General features: G+C 41.9%; 2 protein-coding genes across 2 annotated transcripts; both read right to left on the bottom strand.

Moving 5' to 3' along the window:
* On the bottom strand, window positions 1-22,973 carry LOC307157716 (scavenger receptor cysteine-rich type 1 protein M130-like; the record flags this gene model as incomplete). Its single annotated transcript, XM_079869641.1, has 18 exons — window positions 1-68; window positions 191-253; window positions 458-520; window positions 1,336-1,395; window positions 1,509-1,586; window positions 7,735-7,791; window positions 7,914-7,973; window positions 8,567-8,650; window positions 8,749-8,946; window positions 9,051-9,362; window positions 9,572-9,649; window positions 9,872-10,174; window positions 10,545-10,862; window positions 10,939-11,262; window positions 11,351-11,671; window positions 11,770-12,072; window positions 22,285-22,605; window positions 22,916-22,973. The coding sequence occupies 18 exons, from the start codon at window positions 22,971-22,973 to the stop codon at window positions 19-21; spliced, it is 3,051 nt and encodes a 1,016-aa protein (XP_079725767.1). The 3' UTR covers window positions 1-18.
* LOC307157028 (scavenger receptor cysteine-rich type 1 protein M130-like) lies at window positions 16,035-21,924 on the bottom strand (the record flags this gene model as incomplete). Its single annotated transcript, XM_079868773.1, has 15 exons — window positions 16,035-16,570; window positions 16,709-16,771; window positions 16,976-17,038; window positions 17,169-17,228; window positions 17,347-17,424; window positions 17,854-17,910; window positions 18,029-18,088; window positions 18,653-18,736; window positions 18,835-19,044; window positions 19,148-19,462; window positions 19,663-19,740; window positions 19,967-20,269; window positions 20,668-20,985; window positions 21,355-21,546; window positions 21,666-21,924. 15 exons carry the CDS (start codon window positions 21,922-21,924, stop codon window positions 16,521-16,523), a joined length of 2,190 nt encoding a protein of 729 aa, XP_079724899.1. The 3' UTR covers window positions 16,035-16,520.
* Window positions 22,974-24,497: the final 1,524 nt, after the last annotated feature.

The raw sequence follows: 24,497 nt of genomic DNA, 5'->3' as shown, positions 1-24,497 counted from the left end.
GTGGGTGTGGTCAGTGAGTCATATGGCTCCTCCCTCTTTATTTGACTCCTCCCCCACATCATCATAATCTGTTTTTAAAAACAAAAGCAAACTCATATTTTCATTGTTATAAATGCACCAAGATGTAGATTAAATGAGCAACATAACAAATAAAAGCAGATATATGTTATAGAAATGTTCAATAACCTACCCAACAGGTTCCTCTCATCTTCATTGCTGTTCTTCACATCATCATACTCCTCCTGATCTCCCTCTGATTCACATGTGAAATAAAAACCTCATATTGTAGTTTGTAAATCAGCTTGTGTCATTAATGATGTCATTGATCTCTTTCACCTCATGACTGTCTGAGATTATTAGATTTACTCCTGATAAAGTCGTGATGATTCATTAATGGTAGAAATGTTCAATATTAGTGGGTGAAGGTGATCATGAAATGCAGTTCTGTGTGTCTCACCTGTTACATCTCGAAAGATCTGTCCATTAATGATGACATCATCATAATGCTCTGGTGTGTCCACTACACATGAACATATAGACAGAACAAACATTGCATTATACAGTGCAATGCATAAGTAAATACACCCATGCTAAAGTTGACTAAAAAGAGAAATAAAAAATCATCTTTTGGAAACTGAACTTAATGCCTTAATTAAAAAAATTAGGAAAAATCCAACCTTTAAGGACACCAAATTTCTTTGTGAATGAATAATGTATCGTAAATAAATAAATGTTCTTCCTTAAAATACATGGTGCATAAGTGAGTACACCCTTATGTTAAATTCCCAAAGAGGCAGGCAGATTTTTATTTTTAAGTATTTTTTTTTTACTTTTTTTTAGGATACTATGCATCCTGATAAAGTTCCCTTGGCCTTTGGAATTAAAATAGCCCCACATCATCACATAGCCTTCACCATACCTAGAGATTGGCATGGTTTTATTTCAGTTAGCCTAATAGCTAGTTTGATTTGCATTGAGAGATGATCTTATGGAAAGTACCCCATGCCAATCTCTAGGTATGGTGAAGGCTATGTGATGATGTGGGGCTATTTTAATTCCAAAGGCCAAGGGAACTTTATCAGGATGCATAGTATCCTAATTTTTTTTTTTTTTTAAATCTTAAAGGTTGGATTTTTCCCAATTTTTTTAAATTAAGGCATTAAGTTCAATTTCCAAAAGATGATTTTTTATTCCTCTTTTTAGTCAACTTTAGTATGGGTGTCTAAACTTATGCATAGCACTGTATTTTACAATGTAATGGGATTAATACATAATAACATAAATCACAATAAAAGGATTATGGAAAATACACCAATAACAATAAAAAGTAAACACCGTTTTTGATAGAGTTCTGTCCACTTGTCATTACATCATCATAGCTCTCAGGTGTGTATTCTGTAAATTCAACATGAGACAATATATAATGTATACATATTTCTATATATACATATATACATATTTTAATATATTTTAAATATTTCTTCCTATTATAGAATAACGAACGACACCTGTCTCACGATCTGGTTTCAGTCCATCAGTGATGACATCATCATAGTATCCCGGTGTGATTTCCTTCATCATCTCTTCTGCATCAAAACATGTATAATTTGGGCATTTTTTAATATTTTGGGAAACAAAATAAATGTAAAATATACTGTTGCAGGTTTTGGGTAATGAATGTTTGCTGTGTCCCAATTCGTCGGCTGTGTCCTCCGGTCGTCACATTTGAAGGCTGTATACCTCATCAAGGATGTCTTATTTAAGAGAAGTAACCGTAATAAAACTTGACTGTTATTCCTCATGAGGTGTAAAATACTGAGATTTCTTTCTTACTTTGCAATCTAACGTACTCGGTTACCAATGTAACCTCGGTTCTCTCTAGAAGAGGGAACGAGTATTGCGTAAGTTGCTTACGCATCGGAAAGTCTTCTTTCTTCGAGATCTGAAGCCAAAAATTATCCTTAATTTTGTATTCATTGTCAACGCAGTGCGGCAGCCGGCAGACCTAGGCAGGCTGTATAAGCGTGCTCATTGGCTGCTCGGCGGCAACTGCTTAAGCCTATCAGTGAGCGCTCTGATACGCGGCCTCCAATGAGGGCCTCCTTCTAACCGTCAGAATGGGTGTAGCCAGCGCGTATATAACCAGCGCTCACAGGCTAAATATCTGGTTTTCGCAGTCTGAAGCGCAAAAGCTCGTGGCGCGACACGGCAGGTTACGCAATACTCGTTCCCTCTTCTAGAGAGAACCGAGGTTACATTGGTAACCGAGTACGTTCTCTTACGAGAGGTTCTCTCGTATTGCGTAAGTTGCTTACGCATCGGGAACCCTTTGTCAACGCCGTGTGCGCCGAGCATCCAGCCCATGAATCCCAGGGAGACCGGGGAAAACATACTGCTGGAATATGTGGCCGGTCGGAGAGACGGGCCAGCACAGCACAAAGCACTTCACTCAGTCTATAAAATAGAGCGGCGCGGCCGGTCTATAAGCATATAGCAGTGCACCCCCGCGCTACATAGTGGAATACGGGCGGCCAGCAGCGCAGGCCAGCACCGGTAAAACAGCGCGTAGAGGGGAATGAGAAACAGAGCGGCCCAGCCGGTCTGAGTATAAAAACACTTCACCCTAAGTATATACCAGAAGTATCGTTAGCATGTGAACGTAGTCTGCACATGAGAGACTGGGCAGAGCATACATGTCACTTATACTGACAATAATTTTGCCTGTAAGGCAGGAACTTCCAGGTTATAAAACCTCACGAATGTTGATGGGGAGGCCCAGCCCGCTGCCATACAAATATCGTGGATAGAAATTCCGCTGGACCAGGCCCACGACGAGGCCATGCCTCTAGTAGAGTGGGCTCTGATACCCAGAGGGCACTGCAGGTGTTTGGAGGCATAAGCTGCTGCAATCGCGTCCACTATCCACCTGGACAGGCTCTGTTTCGAGGCGGCGAGACCCTTGGTGCGTCCGCCGAAGGAAACAAAGAGCTGCTCTGAACGCCTGAAAACGGCGGAGCGCGTGACGTAAACTCTCAGCGCCCAGACAGGGCATAGGAGGTTATCACTGTCCCCATTGTCGGATGCTGGCAGAGCCGAAAGGGAAATGACTTGTGCCCTAAAAAGGGGTTCCAATCGCTTTGGGGATGTAACCGTGTCTCGGTCTGAGAATGACTTTAGAGTCATTCGGTCCGAACTCAAGACATGCAGGGCTAACAGATAGCGCGTGCAAATCCCCCACACGTTTAACTGAAGAGCTATCAGAAAAACGGTTTTAAGCGACAGGTACTTTAAATCCACGGATTCGAGCGGTTCAAAGGGAAAAGCCTTCAGGGCCCCCAGGACCAAGGACAGATCCCAAAAAAAGGAACCGAGGGGGGCCGCGGGGGGGTTCATCCGTCTAGCTCCTCTGAGGAAGCGGATAATGAGCTCATTCCTTCCTATTGCCCGGCCGCGCGTCGTCTCCACGAACGCTGCAATAGCCGCCACATATACTTTGAGCGTGGAAGGGGACCTGCCCTTTTCCAACAGCTCTTGTAGGAAGGAGAGCACCCGCGGGACCCCGCATGCGCGTGGATCCAAGCTTTTAGTAGCGCACCATTTGGAAAACACCGACCATTTAGACGCGTAGAGCCGTCTCGTAGAGGGGGCTCTAGACTGTGTGATCGTGTTCACGACCCCTTCTGACAGGTCAGATGCCAGATCGATCCACCGGCTTGGGAGAGGAGATCCTTTCTCACCGGGATCGGCCATGGGGATGAGTGCGACAGCCTCACTAGCTCTGGGTACCAAGTTTGGTTCTCCCAGCGCGGGGCTATCAGAAGCACTGAGTGGTGCGTTTATCTGATCCTCGAAATGACCTGTGGCAACAGGGAGATCGGAGGAAAAGCATACAGCGGGAGGCTGGGCCATGTCTGGGACAGCGCGTCCTCGCTTTTCGAGTAATATTTCGGGCAGTGAGCGTTGTCTTTTGACGCAAAGAGGTCGATCTCCGCTCTGCCGAATAGGCGCCAGAGAAACTGGGCTGTCTGGGGGTGCAGGGACCATTCTCCCGGGGGAATGTTGTCCCTGGACAGTCTGTCTGGACCGACATTCAGGTGGCCCAGCACGTGCGCGGCTCTCAGCGAGCGGTAAGCCCACACGAGAAGGCGTTCTGTCAGCTTGCACAGATTCCTGGATCTGACACCGCCCTGTCGGTTCACATAGGATACCACGGACATGTTGTCCGAGCGGACTAGCACATGGTGATCCTGTATGAATGGGAGGAAGCGCTTGAGCGCGTTCTCGACCGCTATCATTTCCAAACAGCCGCTAACCAGGGCTTCAGTGCTGAAACGCAGCTCTGAGTCACTCTGATTCGGATGCCGTCGGAAGCCCATGCTCTGTGAGGCACTCGGGCATTCAGCCAGCATTGTAGCGGGCGCATTCGTAAGAGACCCAGCTGAAGCACTGCTGCAGCTGAGGCCATACAACCCAGCAACCTCTGAAATGTTTTGAGAGGTGCGGTGCTGCCCGGCCGGAAGGATGCGGCCAGGCGTCGAATGCAACGCGCGCGCTGTGTCGACAGGCGGGCCGCCATCGCTACAGTGTCCAGATCCAAACCCAGAAAAGAGGTTGATTGACTGGGCACTAGCGAGCTCTTGGTCCAGTTGACCGTAAGCCCCAGGCTTTCTAGGTGGCTGAGAAGCACTGTTCTGTGGCGGATGAGTTCGGCCTCTGACTGTGCTAAAATCAGCCAATCGTCCAGATAGTTTAGAACTCGCACTCCCTGCCCTCTCAGGGGAGCGAGAGCCGTGTCCATGCACTTCGTGAATGTACGGGGTGCTAAAGACAGGCCAAACGGCGTATTGATATACCTGACCGTCGAAGGCGAATCTCAAGAATGGCCTGTGACGGGGTATAATCTGGATCTGAATGTACGCGTCTTTCAGATCGAGAGAGATGAACCAGTCCCTCGGGCAAATCTGCGCGAGGTCTGCCTGGTTGTGAGCATTTTGAACGGTCTTCTCATAAGAGCGTTGTTCAAATATCTCAGATCCAAAATCGGTCTCAGAGCTCCGTCCTTCTTGGAAACGAGGAAATAACGGCTGTAAAAAAGCCTGACTCGCTCATAGAAGGGTGAACCGGTTCTATAGCCCCTTTGCACAGAAGTGTGCTATTTCTGCTCGAAGTAGATGTGCTACTTCTCCATTCACTCTCGTCTCGGTACGCGCCTGAAAGCGCGGAGGGCGGCGAGCGAACTGCAGAGTATAGCTCATGTTTACTGTGCTTAGCACCCATTCTGATGCGCCTGGAATAGCTTCCCACGCTTTTGCGTGTGCAGCCAGGGGCAGAATGGCCTCCGATCGCCGCGCATCGCGGACTCGAGAGCTCGAAACGGAGGGGCGGGCGCGGCGCGCGCGCTCTTGGTGCTTAAATACGGCGGATCGCACGCAGCGATAGCTGGCCGTTTTACACAGTGTCCCGGTGGCTTTAGACGGAGAACATATAGTGTGAGGTGCGACGCGCGCTTGCGGCGTCGGGGCGAAAATGTTCGTTAGTATGTGTGAGCGCTCGAGGGCGGGCACAGGACTTACATTCAAAACATGACCGGTCGTGCGAGGCCGTGTGACAGAGCGGGCAGTGAGTAGGTGTGGGCACGGAGAAGTGGACACGTGACCTACTTTTAACACTAGAGCGGCTTTTGCCTGCTTTATGAGAGTGGGCTCTGTGAGAGACACGGGATGTATAGTGCTTGTGTACAGAGGTGAGCACAGAAACGTGGGCACAATCACTGCACTTGAAACACATACGGCGTCAGCCGTGCAACCAGACATAATGCTCTTTTGAAATTTCTCTGGGTTGCCGTGAGAACGGCGGTTGCGCGCAGGCGAGCGGGTAGATATACCGGCTCGTTGACTGCGAGGTAAACAGCGGCAGTAGCCGTGGCAACGGGGACTGACAGAGCGTGAAGCTTTGACGGTGGTCCAGCCGCAGCGCTGCGGGACTTAACCGTCTTTTCTTCTCTCGTGTTTAGACGCTCATAAATACTCGAGCACCATGAGTAGGTGTGGTGCGAGAGGCGGGTTCGCTTTCTGTAAGTAAGAAAAACTGGCCGCGAGCTCGGAGAAGCAAGCAGCATAAATTTTTATCTGCCCCGAGAGCTGGGATCGAACACGGATCTCCCGCAGGCTAGCCTATGATTTTGCCACTGAGCCACAGGGGAAAACACATTAGCTTTCGGTTAGCGCGAGCAGATAAAAAGCGACCTCATGTGTCGCGTCGGCGTTTGTTTGCAGGCGTGCGTGTATTAAAACAGGCCCGTTTACTGCAATAGTAATATTTCCAGCCGCCTGAACTTAAGAGGGGACTGAGAAATGTGTGAGAATTGGCGGTTGTCCGGCCGTAGCGGGACTAACACACTCTCTTCTCTTTTCGCCGGTGAGTGAGGCGCGCGCGCTGAACGTTGCTCGTGACCGTCCGCTCTGTCATCCCTTGTGAACGGCGCAATCTGCGCGGCCCAACGAGGTAGAGAGCGGGCTTGCTTTCTGTATGTAAGAAAAACTGGCAGCGAGCTCGGAGAAGCGAACAGCATAAATTTTATCTGCCGCGAGAGCCGGGATCGAACCCGGGTCTCTAGTGTGAAAGTCTAAGATTCCGCCACTGAGCCACAGGGGAGAATACATTAGATTTCAGTTAGAGTCATCATGTCTTGTGACGGCGTTTGCTTGCAGGCGTGCGTGTATTTATAACAGGCTCGTATACTGCGATAGTAACAATTCCAGTCGCCTGAACTTAAGAGGGGACTGAGAAATGTGTGAGAAATAGAGGTTATAGTCCTGCCACGGCGGGACGAAAACACTCTCTTCTCTTTTCGCCGGTGAGTGAGGCGCGCGCGCTGAACGTTGCTCGTGACCGTCCGCTCTGTCATCCCTTGTGAACGGCGCAATCTGCGCGGCCCAACAAGGGAGAGAGCGGGCATGCTTTCTGTATGTAAGAAAAACTGGCCGCGAGCTCGGAGAAGCGAACAGCATAAATTTTAACTGTAATAATGTAAAGGATATGTCGCCGGATAGCGTAGCAGGCACGGATGGCGAAGACGGCCGGCTTCCTCAGGCGCTGTCCTAAGCTTGCTGGTCGCTGGTTTCAACGGCGGCGGCTCTCAAGATCCAGCAATGCGAAGAGCTTCGCTGAAGACAAGAAAATCAGATATTTAGCCTGTGAGCGCTGGTTATATACGCGCTGGCTACACCCATTCTGACGGTTAGAAGGGTGTGGAGGGCGCGAAGCGCCCTCATTGGAGGCCGCGTATCAGAGCGCTCACTGATAGGCTTAAGCAGTTGCCGCCGAGCAGCCAATGAGCACGCTTATACAGCCTGCCTAGGTCTGCCGGCTGCCGCACTGCGTTGACAATGAATACAAAATTAAGGATAATTTTTGGCTTCAGATCTCGAAGAAAGAAGACTTTCCCGATGCGTAAGCAACTTACGCAATACGAGAGAACCTCTCGTAAGAGAACAGGTATTTTTCTTAAATGAGACTCAGTGACATATGCAGTCTTTAGATGCGACCTCCGGAGGACACAGCCTCTGATTGGGACACAGCCTCTGATTGGGACACAGCCTCTGATTGGACACAGCCTCTGATTGGGACGCAGCCTCTGATTGGGACACAGCCTCTGATTGGACACAGCCTCTGATTGGGACACAGCCTCTGATTGGGACACAGCCTCTGATTGGACACAGCGGGATCACTGACCTTTCAGGACACTGCCATTGGTGACATCATCATAATATGCAGTCTTGAACTCTTTTTCTAAAAAGATAAAAGTTTTAGTATTGTGAACAGTTGAATTAGTGTTAAAATGTGTAAATATTTTTTTTTTTTTTACATTTGTAAATCAAATTATTGATTTGGATCTTCTTCAGCTCTCTAACCTGAGAGAAGCTCATCAGCATCTTCATACCCAGAATGCAGTTCTTCAGAGACGAGACTTCCTGTTAAAGGACAGCAGAACAGTCAAAAACATATCCATAATTCCATACAGACTGAATCCTCATTTCTCCTTTGGATCATGAAGCATTGTGTTACTGACAACACATCACAAATATTAATTACTTACATTTTAAAAGCATTAGAGGCAGAAAATCCTAAGTTTTAGGCCTATTAGTAAACACACATGTATCCTCACATGAACTCATGAAACCTCACTGCCTTCCAGAAATACACACAGGAAGAGACAAACACACACAAATACACACACACACACAAATACACACACACACACACACACACACACACACACACACACACACACACACACACACACACCTGCACCTAAACTTACAAATGTATGAACCCCTCCTTATTACCTCAAATTACAGACAGGAAGAGACACAACTCTGACACACACACACACACACACACACACACACACACATAAACATGCACCTGCAGCTCTGTGGTTTTCTGTGAGGAATTCTCTGGTTTAAAGCCGGAGGTTTAACAGGACTAATAATAGATGAACATCAAGTGTCTGACAGACTCTCTTATTAATAATATTAAATAAGTTTCACGGCTCATGTCTCACCTCTCTGAGTGAAGTGATTGTGTCTGCGATGAATCTCCTCATAAACGGCCTCAGTCGTCGTCCTGTGTCTCCTCTTAGAGAGAGCTGAGAGTGTAGACAGACAAACCTGCTGTCAGTTCACAACACATGACTGATCACACACTGAATAACACACAATATGACAGTCTCTGGATCTCTCCTACCTCTCCTCATCACTCTGTTCTGCTGAATCAGTATAAGCAGTGGCACTAAGAGCAGTAAGAGCAAAACTCCCAGTACAACCACAAGCACAGAGAGAGACACTGGAGGAGTTTGTGGAGGAGTGACTGATGTTGAGCGCACTGTCTGAGAAACTGGAGGAGAAGCTGATGTTGTGGCAGGAGTAGTGGACACTGACAAATCTGGCAAAACAGACACAAACACATTGGAAAAAGCAAATACACAAATATTATTACCACTTAAATTATTTAAAAATGACTAATATTGCTCAGTGTTTTGCTCTGACTTGCACAGGTGAGTCCAGCGTGCTCTTTGTGGGAGCAGTCAGTGTGGTTCTTCAGGGAGAGAGGACAGTCCCACAGGTGAATCTCATTCCCTCTGCACTCGACTCTGTTCAGCCACACAACACCTTCACCAGCACCAAAGACTGAATTCCCATCAGCCCTCAGTGCTGCTCCACAACCCAGCTGCCTGCAGACCACCTGAGCATCGCTGATGTCCCACAGATCAGCACAGACTGAACCCCACACAGCGTTATGATACACCTCCAGCCTCCCAGAGCACCGGCCCAAACCTCCATTCAGTCTGAGAGGAACATCTAGGTGTGATCTAAATCACACACAGCAACATCACTGACCAGCTTCAGGACACCATTTACAACAAAACTCACTGAAACTGAACTAAGACTGCATTAAATGTGTGATTAGTGGATTACATTTATGAATTTGATTATGATTTTTAAATGCAAGTAAATTCTTGTTTAAATGCACATTTTAATGGAAAACAGTCTTAAATTTAAAATCTTACTTGAACACTGTCTCTGGTGAGGAGATGGAGAGGTAGAACATGTCAGACGACTCCGAGGAGACTCAGGATTCTCCTCCTCTGAGATTAAATATTAAGAGAACTGAACATTAGGACTCAAAAATCATAACTTCTCTCAGTGAAACATATCAATGTGAAAACATAATTTAAGCCTCATAAATCATTTTAGATTCTGTCCATCAAATTAGTTTAGTGTTTCAGAAACAGTTTATTCACCACATTATAAACAAACATTGTGTTTAACTATTGAGACCATTTTACATTATTTAAACATAATCTCACTTGAGCAGGTGATTTTGGCCACTTCATCATTATTACAGTAGTTCTGTCCCCAGGGTAAAGATGGACACTGCCACAGATTTGAATCATGTGGTCGACATTTCACTTCATCCAGCCAGTTACGAGCTGATTCCAGTCTTGGTGTAGAATCAGACAAAACACCAGATCTTCCACAGTTCAGCTCTTGACAGATCAGACTCGCTGTGTCTCTGTCCATCTGGTTCCAGCACACATTTCCCCAGGATCCATTGTAGAAAACCTCCACATTCCCTTCACAACCCTCAGTTAACCTGATCTCTTTAAATTCTAGATGGAAAAGAATGTGCATTAAAAATATTGGAGTTTAAGTTGTGCTAAACCTAAAATATCACCAAAATAACTGGTTAATACAAGGATAATGCACACTGCTACTTAATAATATTTTTATAATAAATTATGAATCTTATGTATTACTTGATTCTGCTTGGTCAATAAAAAATATTTAAAAAGTAGCGCCATCCATGACAGCGCTGTCTATCAGACCATCATACAGTAAGATGGACTTTGTTGCAAAATATGATCCATCTGCTCCTGATTATCCTGGTGTTCATTTTGCAAAAAATACCAGCTGTACATTATTCCTTTAAACATTTGAAATGATATATTTAAAAATCAATCACATTACTTTACTGTTCACCTGAGCACACGACTCCTACATCCTCCTTGTGTTGACAGTCATGTTTCCCCCAGCCTGGAGAAGAGCAGTTCCACAGGGACGTCTCATTCCCCTCACACTCCACCTCATCCAGCCATATGGGTCCAGAACCAGGACCAAACCAGGCTGGTACCTGCTGGTTACTGAGGGCCACTCCACACTGCAGCTGTCTGCACACCACATGGGCATCTTTAATATCCCAGGAGTCATCACACACTGTCCCCCATGAGCCGCTGTGAAAAACCTCCAGCCTCCCTGCACAGTCTCCCCCAGAACCCACCAGCCTGATGGACCCGCGACCTGATATTCAGAGAGAGAAAAACACATTATTGATCACTAACAACTGAAGAATCTGCCCAGATGTTGTTGTTCTCACCAAGGCAGGTGATTGACAGTTGTTGTGTGGAGCTGCAGTTGAGAGTTTGTGGAGAGCTGCAGTTCCCCAGATGAGCTTCACTCCCAGAGCACTGGAAGCCCGTCACACACTCATGACTGTGTTCAGGACTGGATGAAGAGGAGCTGGAGAAGTTCAGCACAGAGCCACAGCCCAGCTGTCTGCAGACCACAGAGGATTCAGTGAGACTCCAGGAGTCCAGCAGAACTCTCCTCCAGACCTGATCGATGGAAACTTCCAGCTCCCCCTCACACTGTCTTTCTCCAGACAACCGCACCAGACCATCATGAACAGCCAGAGAGGAATCTGAGTGAAAGATGTGGCATTTAATTAAGTCATTGCAAGATTTATATAGGTAATTTATAACTTTTTTTCTTAAATAAAACCCCCTCACTAGAGCAAATGACTCCAACATCTCGTCTATGAGAACATTCAGCTTGACTCCATGAAGAGACGGAACATTCTGAGAGTTTTGTTTCATTCCCGTCACAATCAAACACATCAGCCCAGATTTCACCACTTCCCTCTCCAAACCAGTCTGATCCCACAACAGACACAGCAATCCCACAATTCAGCTGTCTACAGAGGACACTGGCAGCTCTCATATCCCAGCATGCATCACACACTGAGCCCCATTTACTGAAGTACTGACGCTCAACTCGACCAGAACAGACGTCAGGACCGTTTACCAGTCTGAGACCAGTCTGAGTGTAACCTGTGCAAAGGTTATTGAGGAAAAAAACACAGTTTAAGGCTACTGAATGTCTTTATATGTGTAATATAATGTAATGAGAGGTATAAAATATTATTAACCAGAGCATATTACTCCTACAGCATTGTTATGGGAACAGTGTGTATTTGAATAGTTGGATGTAGGACAGAACCCAAAGTGTGATTCATTTCCTCTGCACTGAATCTCTTGTGTCCACATCTGAGCGTCTCCTTTTCCAAAAGCATCTTCTCCCAGCACCTGTACAGGAGCCCCACAGTCCAGCTCTCTACACACAACCTCTGTGTCCTGCTGGTCAAAGGCAGCATCACACATTGTGTGCCAGGTGTTTCCATGAGGCAACTCTAGTCTTCCAGAACAGCGAGAACCTCCAACCAGCCTGATGCCTGAAATACAGGAGTGTTGATTAATCATTTAAAATATCATAACATATATTCCCCAAAATAAAAAAGCATATTTCATGGTAGAGGAGAGCATGGCATGTTGGATATTTCCTTTAATGTTTTTAAGTCAGCTTTTCTTTTTCTTTTTTCAATATTTGATATCTGCCAAATGTGTCTGCCACAGATTTACAGTTAAAGTTGTTTTGAAATCTGCTACTTATCCCAAAACAGTTTAAAATAATGTCAAGTACAAAGAGTGTTACAGACTTTAGAGGTGTTGCAACTAATATAACAGCAGTTTGTAATATTTGTATTACAATTTACTGAGATCACTGAGATATTATTGTGTGATTTCATCCCTGTAACTCAATTCTAATTGGTTAAACTGATCTGTCAGTCCAATTCATAGCACATTCATTTTATTCTTTGTCTGACTTTATAATGTAGGCTATTGTAATACACAGTACACAGAATAACAATGATGTAAATATAAGCTACTGTAGCAGTGAGAGTGATAAGCTTATTGTATTTTCAGCAGGTTCTCTTATCATAATAAAAACCTAATAATAAGAATCGTTTCTAAAGTTAAGTGTTTATTAAAAATCAAATGAAACTGTCAAATGAAGCCATAAAAAAAGGGGCAAATTATAAAAGGTCTTGTTTTCTTAAATGGGAAAAATAAAATAATACTTTTTAACAGTTAATATCTCCCCCTAGACCAGGTGTCACCAACCCTGCTCCTGGAGGGCTACTGTCCTGCAGACTTTAGGTCCAACCCTGTTCCAACACACCTGCCTGTAATTATCAAGCAACCCTGAACAGCTTGATTAGCTGGTCCAGGTGTGTTTGATTGGGGTTGGAGCTGAAATCTGCAGGACTGTAGCCCTCCAGGAGCAGGGTTGGTGACACCTGCCCTAGACCAACAGAACATCAAATTATACGTGTGCTGGTCAGTGATTTTATTGTAAATACATTTCTAGAACAGCAAAATGTTACCCCCCCCCCCATTTGCATGTCTTGAAGTAAAATAGGTATAATAAATCAACGTGATCTCATGAGAATTCGTGTGTATTTTTACGTAAAGTGTAATTCTACCATACGTACATTTACTTTACGTATAATACTGACGTATTTACAGCACTAAAACGTAAAATATTTACGTATTAACAGCACAAAAACGTAAATTATTTACGTATGAACAACTCTACCGACGTACATATTTGTACGTATTCTTATTTATGCATATTAAAATCGTGGCATTAATGTTTTGACTCTATTGCATTCAAATGTCTTATCAATTACGTTTTACGTTTATTATTATTAAATGCAGTTTACTCAAGAAATAGGCTAATAACCATTCGCCCTGTTCGTGCAATTCTGCTGCAAACTCGTTTCGGAGGATTAGCCTAAGCAGTTACACAAGAATACACTTTAAAACCTTAAAAATACCTTATTTAATCGTTTAACCATTTTGTATTATTAAGTTTATTTACAGTGAGACACAAAATGCGTTTTCTCCAATAGAACAATAATACACCAAACCCAACATAAATTCACAAAAGACATACATTTTATTAGCTTGATATTATAATCCAAATCTTTAGAATCCATATGTTTGCAAGAAAGAGATCCAAATTCAGCCCTTTACCCAGTGAGTGATCTTCATCTCCATTTCACAGGCTATCACAGCAGCGCAGTCAGTCCGTAACTGTCAAATTCCGCGCTCGTGATGAATTTAAATAAAAAAATTGCGCCCTCAAGAAGCGTTACGACATGTTTTACGGCAGTAATATCAAACGCTCATTGGCTCTCGCCACAGATTGCGACATGCCGTATTTCAGTCGGTAAACTACATTTGAAATGGAGAAGCGCGCGCGCCTTCACACAGAGCGAAGCCGGATTAACATTTTCATGGATTAATGACTTAAATTCTGCTCTGTACCTCATTCAAAACTATTATACTGAAAGAGAGGACTGTGACTGCAACACATCGTCATGTGAACGACTTTTAGTACCGGTTTTGACATTTTCGCAATAAATTATTGTGATTACACGTAGCCTATGTTGTAATTTTTCTTCATAATTGTAGCCTATGTAGTTTTAAGAAATTGTTATGGGTAGGTTTAGGGGTAGGAGTAGGATTAGCTGCTAAAAAAATCTTTTAATGATATTGTTAATAAAATTGCCATTTCCCTACACATCTCTGTAAGTTTTGTCCTTTTTATATTCTGTATAAAATGGGTAACGTTATGTTTAGGTTTGGGAGTTGGGTTAAGGGATCTTCCATTTATCTATAAAACGGTAAAAGGTAAATTATACAGTTTTCTATCTTTGAAAATTACGTATTAATACTGCGTATTAACAATGAGACCAGGCTGTATAATATGAAGGTAAATCAGTAGCAAAACTCGAGAGCACGTAGATGTGAATTTGAGAACTTGTACAATAAATATTCATACTTGTACATGAACATTTACACTCACAGCTCAAATGTGAAAACCTGTAAAATAAAAATCTGAAGTTGAATGTTGAAATTTGCACTCGCAGACAATAGTCACAAACCTGTATTCTGAATCTGAAGCTGCAGACAAGTAGACACAAATGTGTAAAATGCCATTCACAGAAATACAACGACAGACACAAACTTGTAATATATATTTTGCGTTTAATCTTACATTCACATTCGCGGTACAACCTCAATTAGGCACTTGCAACTTCTCAAATCTGTCACTGCAATTTCAAATTTCGCGCCTTGACTTTTGCTACTCTTTTCGAGATATATCAGGTGCAAAACTAACTTGTGCACTTCTTCTTCTTCTTCTTCTTCTTCTATTTTTATCTGGCGGTTGACAACTTGTTGTTGTATTACCGCCAACTTGTGCACTTGAAACTCAGAGGCGGTGAGAGAGAAAGGGGGGCGGAATATATCGCGAAAAGAGTAGCAAAAGTCAAGGCGCGAAATTTGAAATTGCAGTGACAGATTTGAGAAGTTGCAAGTGCCTAATTGAGGTTGTACCGCGAATGTGAATGTAAGATTAAACGCAAAATATATATTACAAGTTTGTGTCTGTCGTTGTATTTCTGTGAATGGCATTTTACACATTTGTGTCTACTTGTCTGCAGCTTCAGATTTAGAATACAGGTTTGTGACTATTGTCTGCGAGTGCAAATTTCAACATTCAACTTCAGATTTTTATTTTACAGGTTTTCACATTTGAGCTGTGAGTGTAAATGTTCATGTACAAGTACGAATATTTATTGTACAAGTTCTCAAATTCACATCTACGTGCTCTCGAGTTTTGCTACTGATTTACCTTCATAGTATAAATGCATTTATAGATATACGTTGAATCTATACGTATTTTAAGTTGTAATACGTAAATATAGATACGTATCGAACCTGAAATAACGTCCATATGATACGTAAAAGTCACTATAATACGTAAATATATATACGAATTGGATCGTTTTTATTTACGTCTAAATATGTACGTTTCGTGTGTGAGATCAGGCTGAATAAATAATAATAAAAATTATAATAAATAAAATAATTCAGTATTATTATGTTACTTTCATGTTGAGGTAACTGGATTAGTTTACTCTTTTTAATACGATTAGATAAGAAGAAAAGAAAAGATGGAATATATTTATGTTTACCTTGTCTTGTTTTTAATATCATGTAAACATATTCAGCACCCTGTCAATTATTTGGCAAATGATTGATACATGTCTTATTATGTCTGTCTGTATGAATTTTTGAAAGATGAAAATTTTAAATTATGAAATTAATTATGAAATTTTGAAATTATGAAATTTTGAAAAGTTGTTGAAAAGAAAAACCAAGAACAACATCAACCTGCAGATGAGCTAATGCAAAATATTCTATCAACCACAAAATAAGACTAAAAAACTTTAGAACTTTAAACTTTAAAAAACACAATAAACTGCAGTTGAGATTGGTGTTTAAATGTGTGTTATTTATTTATTGATGACCAAAATTATTCGTACAATTATCTTTGCATACATTTTTGTTGTTATCACTAAAATGTATAAAATAAAATTGCATTGGGAATTGTTATGCTCTAAATTGATTTTAAATGTTGTCATTGGATAGTGCTGCCAACTGCCTAAAATACTGTAACTAAAAATGATTTCCCTACATTTTCTTTTGTCCACTATCCTGCAAATGTTCTTTAAAAAAAAAGAATTCATTAAGTCCATACAAATTAATTCATTGATTAAAAAACATATCTTTTGAGTATCTGTTGATATCAATAGAAAAATCACAGGCCAAATACTGAATCAAATTTTGCGGCGCATGTAGCATTTCATACAAAAAGATTTGAAATAGCATAAAAACATAAGGCACTGATGCATTAGAAACAACATAAGAATCTCCCAGGAGCTCCAGGAACTGATTTGATGAAGAGGCAGTGGGTGTGGTCAGTGAGTCATATGGCTCCTCCCTCTTTATTTGACTCCTCCCCCACATCATCATAATCTGTTTTTAAAAACAAAAGCAAATTATAATTTAACTACAATGATAATTTTTATTGTAATATTTACATCACACAAATACATTAAATATGAAACACAACAAATACATTAAATATGCTATAGAAATGTTACAATAACCTACCCAACAGGTTCCTCTCATCTTCATTGCTGTTCTTCACATCATCATACTCCTCCTGATCTCCCTCTGATTCACATGTGAAATAAAAACCTCACATTGTAGTTTGTAAATCAGCTTGTGTCATTAATGATGTCATTGATCTCTTTCACCTCATGACTGTCTGAGATTATTAGATTTACTCCTGATAAAGTCATGATGATTCATTAATGGTAGAAATGTTCAATATTAGTGGGTGAAGGTGATCATGAAATGCAGTTCTGTGTGACTCACCTGTTACATCTCGATAGATCTGTCCATTAATGATGACATCATCATAATGCTCTGGTGTGTCCACTACACATGAACATATAGACAGAACAAACATTGCATTATATCTTACAATGTAATGGAATTAATACATAATATCATAAATCACTATAAAAGGATTATGGAAAATACACCAATAACAATAAAAAGTAAACACCATTTTTGATAGAGTTCTGTCCACTTGTCATTACATCATCATAGCTCTCAGGTGTGTATTCTGTAAATTTAACATGAGACAATATATAATGTAAATATATTTATATATATATACATATATACAGATTTTAATATATTTTAAATATTTAATATTCTAATACAGAATAACCGAACGACACCTGTCTCACGATCTGGTTTCAGTCCATCAGTGATGACATCATCATAGTATCCCGGTGTGATTTCCTTCATCATCTCTTCTGCATCAAAACATGTATAATTTGGGCATTTTTTTATATTTTGGGAAACAAAATAAATGTAAAATATACTGTTGCAGGTTTTGGGTAATGAATGTTTGCTGTGTCCCAATTCAGAGGCTGCGTCCTCCGGTCGTCACATTTGAAGGCTGTATACCTCATCAAGGATGTCTTATTTAAGAGAAGTAACCGTAATAAAATTGACTGTTATTCCTCATGAGGTGTAAAATACTGAAATTTCTTTCTTACTTTGCAATCTAACGGGTATTTTTCTTAAATGAGACTCAGTGACGTATGCAGTCTTCAGATGCGACCTCCGGAGGACACAGCCTCTGATTGGGACGCAGCCTCTGATTGGGACACAGCCTCTGATTGGGACACAGCCTCTGATTGGGACACAGCCTCTGATTGGGACACAGCGGGATCACTGACCTTTCAGGACACTGCCATTGGTGCCATCATCATAATATGCAGTCTTGAACTCTTTTTCTAATAAGATCAAAGTTTTAGTATTGTGAACAGTTGAATTAGTGTTAAAATGTGTAAATATTTTTTTTTTACATTTGTAAATCAAATTATTGATTTGGATCTACTTCAGCTCTCTAACCTGAGAGAAGCTCATCAGCATCTTCATACCCAGAATGCAGTTCTTCAGAGACAAGACTTCCTGTTAAAGGACAGCAGAACAGTCAGAAACATATTCATAATTCCATACAGATTGAATCCTCATTTCTCATTTGGATCATGAAGCATTGTGTTACTTAGTTACAACACAACACAAATATTAATTACTTACATTTTAAAAGCATTAGAGGCAGAAATCCTAAGTTTTAGGCCTATTAGCAAACACACATGTATCCTCACATGAACCCATTCCTCACTGCCTTCCAGAAATACACACAGGAAGAGACACACACAAATACACACACTCACACAACACACCTGCACCTAGACTTACAAACATATGAACCCCTCCTTATTACCCTCAAAATACACACAGGAAGACACACACACACACACACACACACACACACACACACACACACACACACACACACACACACACACACACACACACACATAAACATGCACCTGCAGCTCTGTGGTTTTCTGTGAGGAATTCTCTGGCTTAAAGCCGGAGGTTTAACAGGACTAAAAATAGATGAACATCAAGTGTCTGACAGACTCTCTTATTAATCATATTAAATAAGATTCACGGCTCATGTCTCACCTCTCTGAGTGAAGTGATTGTGTCTGTGATGAATCTCCTCATAAACGGCCTCAGTCGTCGTCCTGTGTCTCCTCTTAGAGAGAGCTGTGAGTGTAGACAGACAAACCTGCTGTCAGTTCACAACACATGACTGATCACACACTGAATAACACACAATATGACAGTCTCTGGATCTCTCCTACCTCTCCTCATCACTCTGTTCTGCTGAATCAGTATAAGCAGTGGCACTAAGAGCAGTAAGAGCAAAACTACCAGTACAACCACAAGCACAGAGAGAGACACTGGAGGAGTTTGTGGAGGAGTGACTGATGTTGAGCGCACTGTCTGAGAAACTGGAGGAGAAGCTGATGTTGTTGTGGCAGGAGTAGTGGACACTGACAAATCTGTCAAATCTGTCAAAACAGACACAGACAGATTAAAAATCATGCAAATACACAGTTAGTAGCACTAAAATGATGTGAAAATCACTATTATCGGTCAGTGTTTTGCTGTGACCTGCACAGGCGAGTCCAGCGTGCTCTTTGTGGGAGCAGTCAGTGTGGTTCTTCAGGGAGAGAGGACAGTCCCACAGGTGAATCTCATTCCCTCTGCACTCGACTCTGTTCAGCCACACAACACCTTCACCAGCACCAAAGACTGAATTCCCATCAGCCCTCAGTGCTGCTCCACAACCCAGCTGCCTGCAGACCACCTGAGCATCGCTGATGTCCCACAGATCAGCACAGACTGAACCCCACACAGCGTTATGATACACCTCCAGCCTCCCAGAGCACCGGCCCAAACCTCCCCTCAGTCTGAGAGGAACATGATCTAAATCACACACAGCAACATCACTGACCAGCTTCAGGACACCATTTACAACAAAACACACTGAAACTGAACTAAGACGGCTTTAAATGTATGATTAGTCGATTACATTTATGAATTTGATTATGATTTTTAATAAATAAAAAATAAATTCTTGTATAATTTGCAAATAAAAAAAACACATTTTAATGGAAAAATCTTACTTGAACACTGTCTCTGGTGAGGAGATGGAGAGGTAGAACATGTCAGACGACTCCGAGGAGACTCAGGACTTTCCTCCTCTGAGATTAAATATTAAGAGAACTGAACATTAGGACACAAAAATCATAACTTCTCTCAGTGAAACATATCAATGTGAGAACATTATTTAAACCTCATAAATGATTTTGGCTCTGTCCATCAAATTAGTTCAGTCTTTCAGAAACAGTTTATTCACTGCATTATATACAAACATTGTGTTAAACATAACTACTGAGACCATCTTACATTATTTAAACATAATCTCACTTGAGCAGGTGATTTTGGCCACTTCATCATTATTACAGTAGTTCTGTCCCCAGGGTGAAGATGGACACTGCCACAGATTTGAATCATGTGGTCGACATTTCACTTCATCCAGCCAGTTACGAGCTGATTCTAGTCTTGGTGTAGAATCAGACAAAACACCAGATCTTCCACAGTTCAGCTCTTGACAGATCAGACTTGCTGTGTCTCTGTCCATCTGGTTCCAGCACACATTTCCCCAGGATCCATTGTAGAAAACCTCCACATTCCCTTCACAGCCCTCAGTTAACCTGATCTCTTTAAACTCTAGATGGAAAAGGATGTGCATTATAAATATTGGAATTCAGGTTGTGCCGAACCTAAAATATCACCAAAATAACTGGTTAATACAAGGCTAATGCATGCTGCTATCACTGTTAGCTTTTGAAAAAGATACTTAATTATATTTTTATAATATATTATGAAACTTGACTACTTAATTCTGCTTGGTCAATAAAAAAATATTTAAAAAGTCCATGGTAGCTCTGTCTACCAGACCATCGAAACAGTAAGATAGTCTTTGTTGTAAAATATGACCCATCCGCTCCTGATTATTCTAGTGTTTATTTTGCAAAAATTATCAGATGTACATTATCCCTTTAAATATTGGAAATTATATATTTAAAAATCATTAATTTTCTTTAAAATTAAACTTTACTGTTTACCTGAGCACACGACTCCTACATCCTCCTTGTGTTGACAGTCATGTTTCCCCCAGCCTGGAGAAGAGCAGTTCCACAGGGACGTCTCATTCCCCTCACACTCCACCTCATCCAGCCATATGGGTCCAGAACCAGGACCAAACCAGGCTGGTACCTGCTGGTTACTGAGGGCCACTCCACACTGCAGCTGTCTGCACACCACATGGGCATCTTTAATATCCCAGGAGTCATCACACACTGTCCCCCATGAGCCGCTGTGAAAAACCTCCAGCCTCCCTGCACAGTCTCCCCCAGAACCCACCAGCCTGATGGACCCGCGACCTGATATTCAGAGAGAGAAAAACACATTATTAATCACTAACAACTGAAGAATCTGCCCAGATGTTGATTTTCTCACCAAAGTGTTTGATTGACAGCTGTTGTGTGGAGCTGCAGTTGAGAGTTTGTGGAGAGCTGCAGTTCCTCAGATGAGCTTCACTCTCTGGAGAGAATATTTATTTGTAATTCAGTATTTATCAAAAATGTAGGCTATACAACATTTTAATCTGAAACCAATGACTTCATCACAGTGTGAATTTGCTCACCAGAGCAGACGACTCCAACATCTCGTCCATGAGAACATTCAGCTCGACTCCATCAAGAGTTTTGTTTCATTCCCGTCACAATCAAACACATCAGCCCAGATTTCACCACTTCCCTCTCCAAACCAGTCTGATCCCACAACAGACACAGCAATCCCACAATTCAGCTGTCTACAGAGGACACTGGCAGCTCTCATATCCCAGCATGCATCACACACTGTGCCCCATTTACTGAAGTACTGACGCTCAACTCGACCAGAACAGACGTCAGGACCGTTGACCAGTCTGAGGTCAGTGTAACCTGGACAAAGAACACAGAGTTTACTGAAACTGATCAAACCAAGAAGAAACCAATCAAATAATTAAGTTTTAGTTAACAATTTGATTTCTCTATTGAAAGGCTGAACATTGACATTTTACCAGAACATATCAGTCCTACGTCGTTGTCATGGGTGCAGTTTATATTATGTGAGGTTGATGATGGACAGTGTTGAATGTGTGATTCATCTCCTCTGCACTGAATCTCTTTTGATCCAACCTGACCCTTTCCTTTTCCAAAAGCATCCTCTCCCAGCACCTGTACAGGAGCCCCACAGTCCAGCTCTCTACACACAACCTCTGCATCCTGCTGGTCAAAGGCAGCGTCACACACTGTGCTCCATCGTCCTCCAAAATACATCTCCACTCTCCCAGAACACAGGTGAGACCCGTCCACAAGACTAGGCCTTCCGTAGTTTATTGTTTCTGAATATATTTACACAAAAGAGAAGACCATCTGTCACAATGATTATGATATGGACATAAAACAATAAAAACATTCAATATAACAACAATATAAAACATTCCTTCATTAATAATATATTTTATAAATAGATAAAATTGAGTTGTTAAGACAATAAGATATACTTTTCATCAACTAGCTGCTTATGATTTGCTCTGATAACAATTACATCAAACTACATTAAATTGCTTATAAGATGTTTATTAATGAAAGTCTGATCAGTGATGCATTAACAGTGTGGTGTATGGAGCCGCTCACCTGAGCATCTGACTCCAGCATCTTCATTATGATTATTGGCACAGTTATGAGCACCCCATCCGTTTGATCTACAGTTCTTCAGTGTTGACTCTGATCCACTACAGCCCACATAATCCATCCAGATTGGTCCTGATCCTTGTCCAAAGTGAGCATCACCCACAGCCTCTAGAGCCTCTCCACATCCCAGCTCTCTACACACCACTGCAGCATCAGGCATACCCCAGGCATCATCACACACTGTTCCCCACTGACCTCCATGAAGAACCTCCACTCTACCAGCACAGGGACTGTTACCAGCAACTAACCTCACAGTCTCGAAATCTGTACATGAAAGAGAAAGAAAGGGATCGAATCATGCAAAGTCAATATATGATGTAAAAAGTTGGTAAATAGAAATAGCTGGGCATAAGTGTATAACAATTCGGTTGCCTGTAAGATCTCAAATCATTTATAAAATGTAATTGGTTATTAATGATCTAGTGTCACAAGATCTTAGTTTCTAAATATTACAAAGGCTTCTATTCAGTTTGTAGTGGTGTAATGCCATCATAAACAAACTACTTATTTAAAAATGTTAAATTTTACATCTTTAAAATCTATTTTACATCTTTAAAATCTTTTTTGCACTTACCAGATGTGATTATAGTGACTATAGAGGAGAGTAAAACGAGTGTCAGAAATCCCTCCATCTTCTTCTGCTCGTCACACTGTTTGTTTGACTCTGTTTCTCCTCTGCTCCCTCAAACACACTGAAGAAACTGGCTCCTGTCAGTCCCCTAAAGAGAGAGAGACTCTCACAGCTGCCAATGACACTCACTGTTCCCTTATTAGACACAACAGAGGAAATCATCAAACACAATCACTGACAAATCACACAGCAGCATTTTTATTTTCTCCATATATATCAATAAAGTGTGAGCGCTGATGAGCGGGACTCCTCCTCCAGTGTGAAGAGACACTTCACTGAGGACAGACTCGTGTCAGTCATATGTCAGCGTGGAGAGAAAGTCACTCTAAACTTACAGGAGATTGATAGAGAAACACTGCAGGTTATATTCAGCATCAAAGCCTGTATCTGCACACACAACATACAAGACTGACTGACTGCTCGCTTACTGAAGCTTTATTTCACACACAAAAATACTTGATCTTTGTTATAAATATATAAATCATATTAAACTGAACATTTTAAAAGTAATTTTTGGAACAAATGTGTATAAAATCAAGTGTATTTTACTATACTGTTATTATGTTCTAACCAATAGACCAATTAACAGTATGTTAATAAATTATTAATTAAACTGGAATGGTTGTGTACAAAAAACAGAAAAGTTTCAGACCACATTTGTAAATAAACATTGTTTTCTTTTCCACATATAATCATTTGGCATTATATTCAACACATTTGTAGCTGTAATGTGTTTAATATTGCAATGCGTAATTCCTCCAGCAGAGAGCAGCAAAACACTTATTATAAAGAGAAGCAGAAAAGAGTCTGGTCCATGTTAGAGCTTCTCATAGCATACATTTATATGGGCAGAAAATGCTAATTACTTTGTCTACAGCTACAATTTTAATTTATTAGATAGAGTGAAGTCAGCAAAATTGGGACACTTTTTTGGTAAACTGTGTATTAAATACAAATAAATCTATTCTACCTACACTGTTAATGCTCAAGGTCTCTTGTATCTCCAGCTATGGTTTTTGAAGGAATATGGGTGTTCTCTTACGAGAGGTTCTCTCGTATTGCGTAAGTTGCTTACGCATCGGAAAGTCTTCTTTCTTCGAGATCTGAAGCCAAAAATTATCCTTAATTTTGTATTCATTGTCAACGCAGTGCGGCAGCCGGCAGACCTAGGCAGGCTGTATAAGCGTGCTCATTGGCTGCTCGGCGGCAACTGCTTAAGCCTATCAGTGAGCGCTCTGATACGCGGCCTCCAATGAGGGCGCTTCGCGCCCTCCACACCCTTCTAACCGTCAGAATGGGTGTAGCCAGCGCGTATATAACCAGCGCTCACAGGCTAAATATCTGATTTTCTTGTCTTCAGCGAAGCTCTTCGCATCGCTGGATCTTGAGAGCCGTCGCCGTTGAAACCAGCGACCAGCAAGCTTAGGACAGCGCCTGAGGAAGCCGGCCGTCTTCGCCGCCTTCAGCCATCCGTGCCTGCTACGCTATCCGGCAACATATCCTTTACATTATTACAGTTAAAATT

Source organism: Squalius cephalus, assembly GCF_949319135.1.
Source record: "Squalius cephalus genome assembly, chromosome: 4".
Lineage (NCBI taxonomy): Eukaryota > Metazoa > Chordata > Actinopteri > Cypriniformes > Leuciscidae > Squalius > Squalius cephalus.
This window is presented reverse-complemented; position numbering and strand designations above follow the sequence as displayed.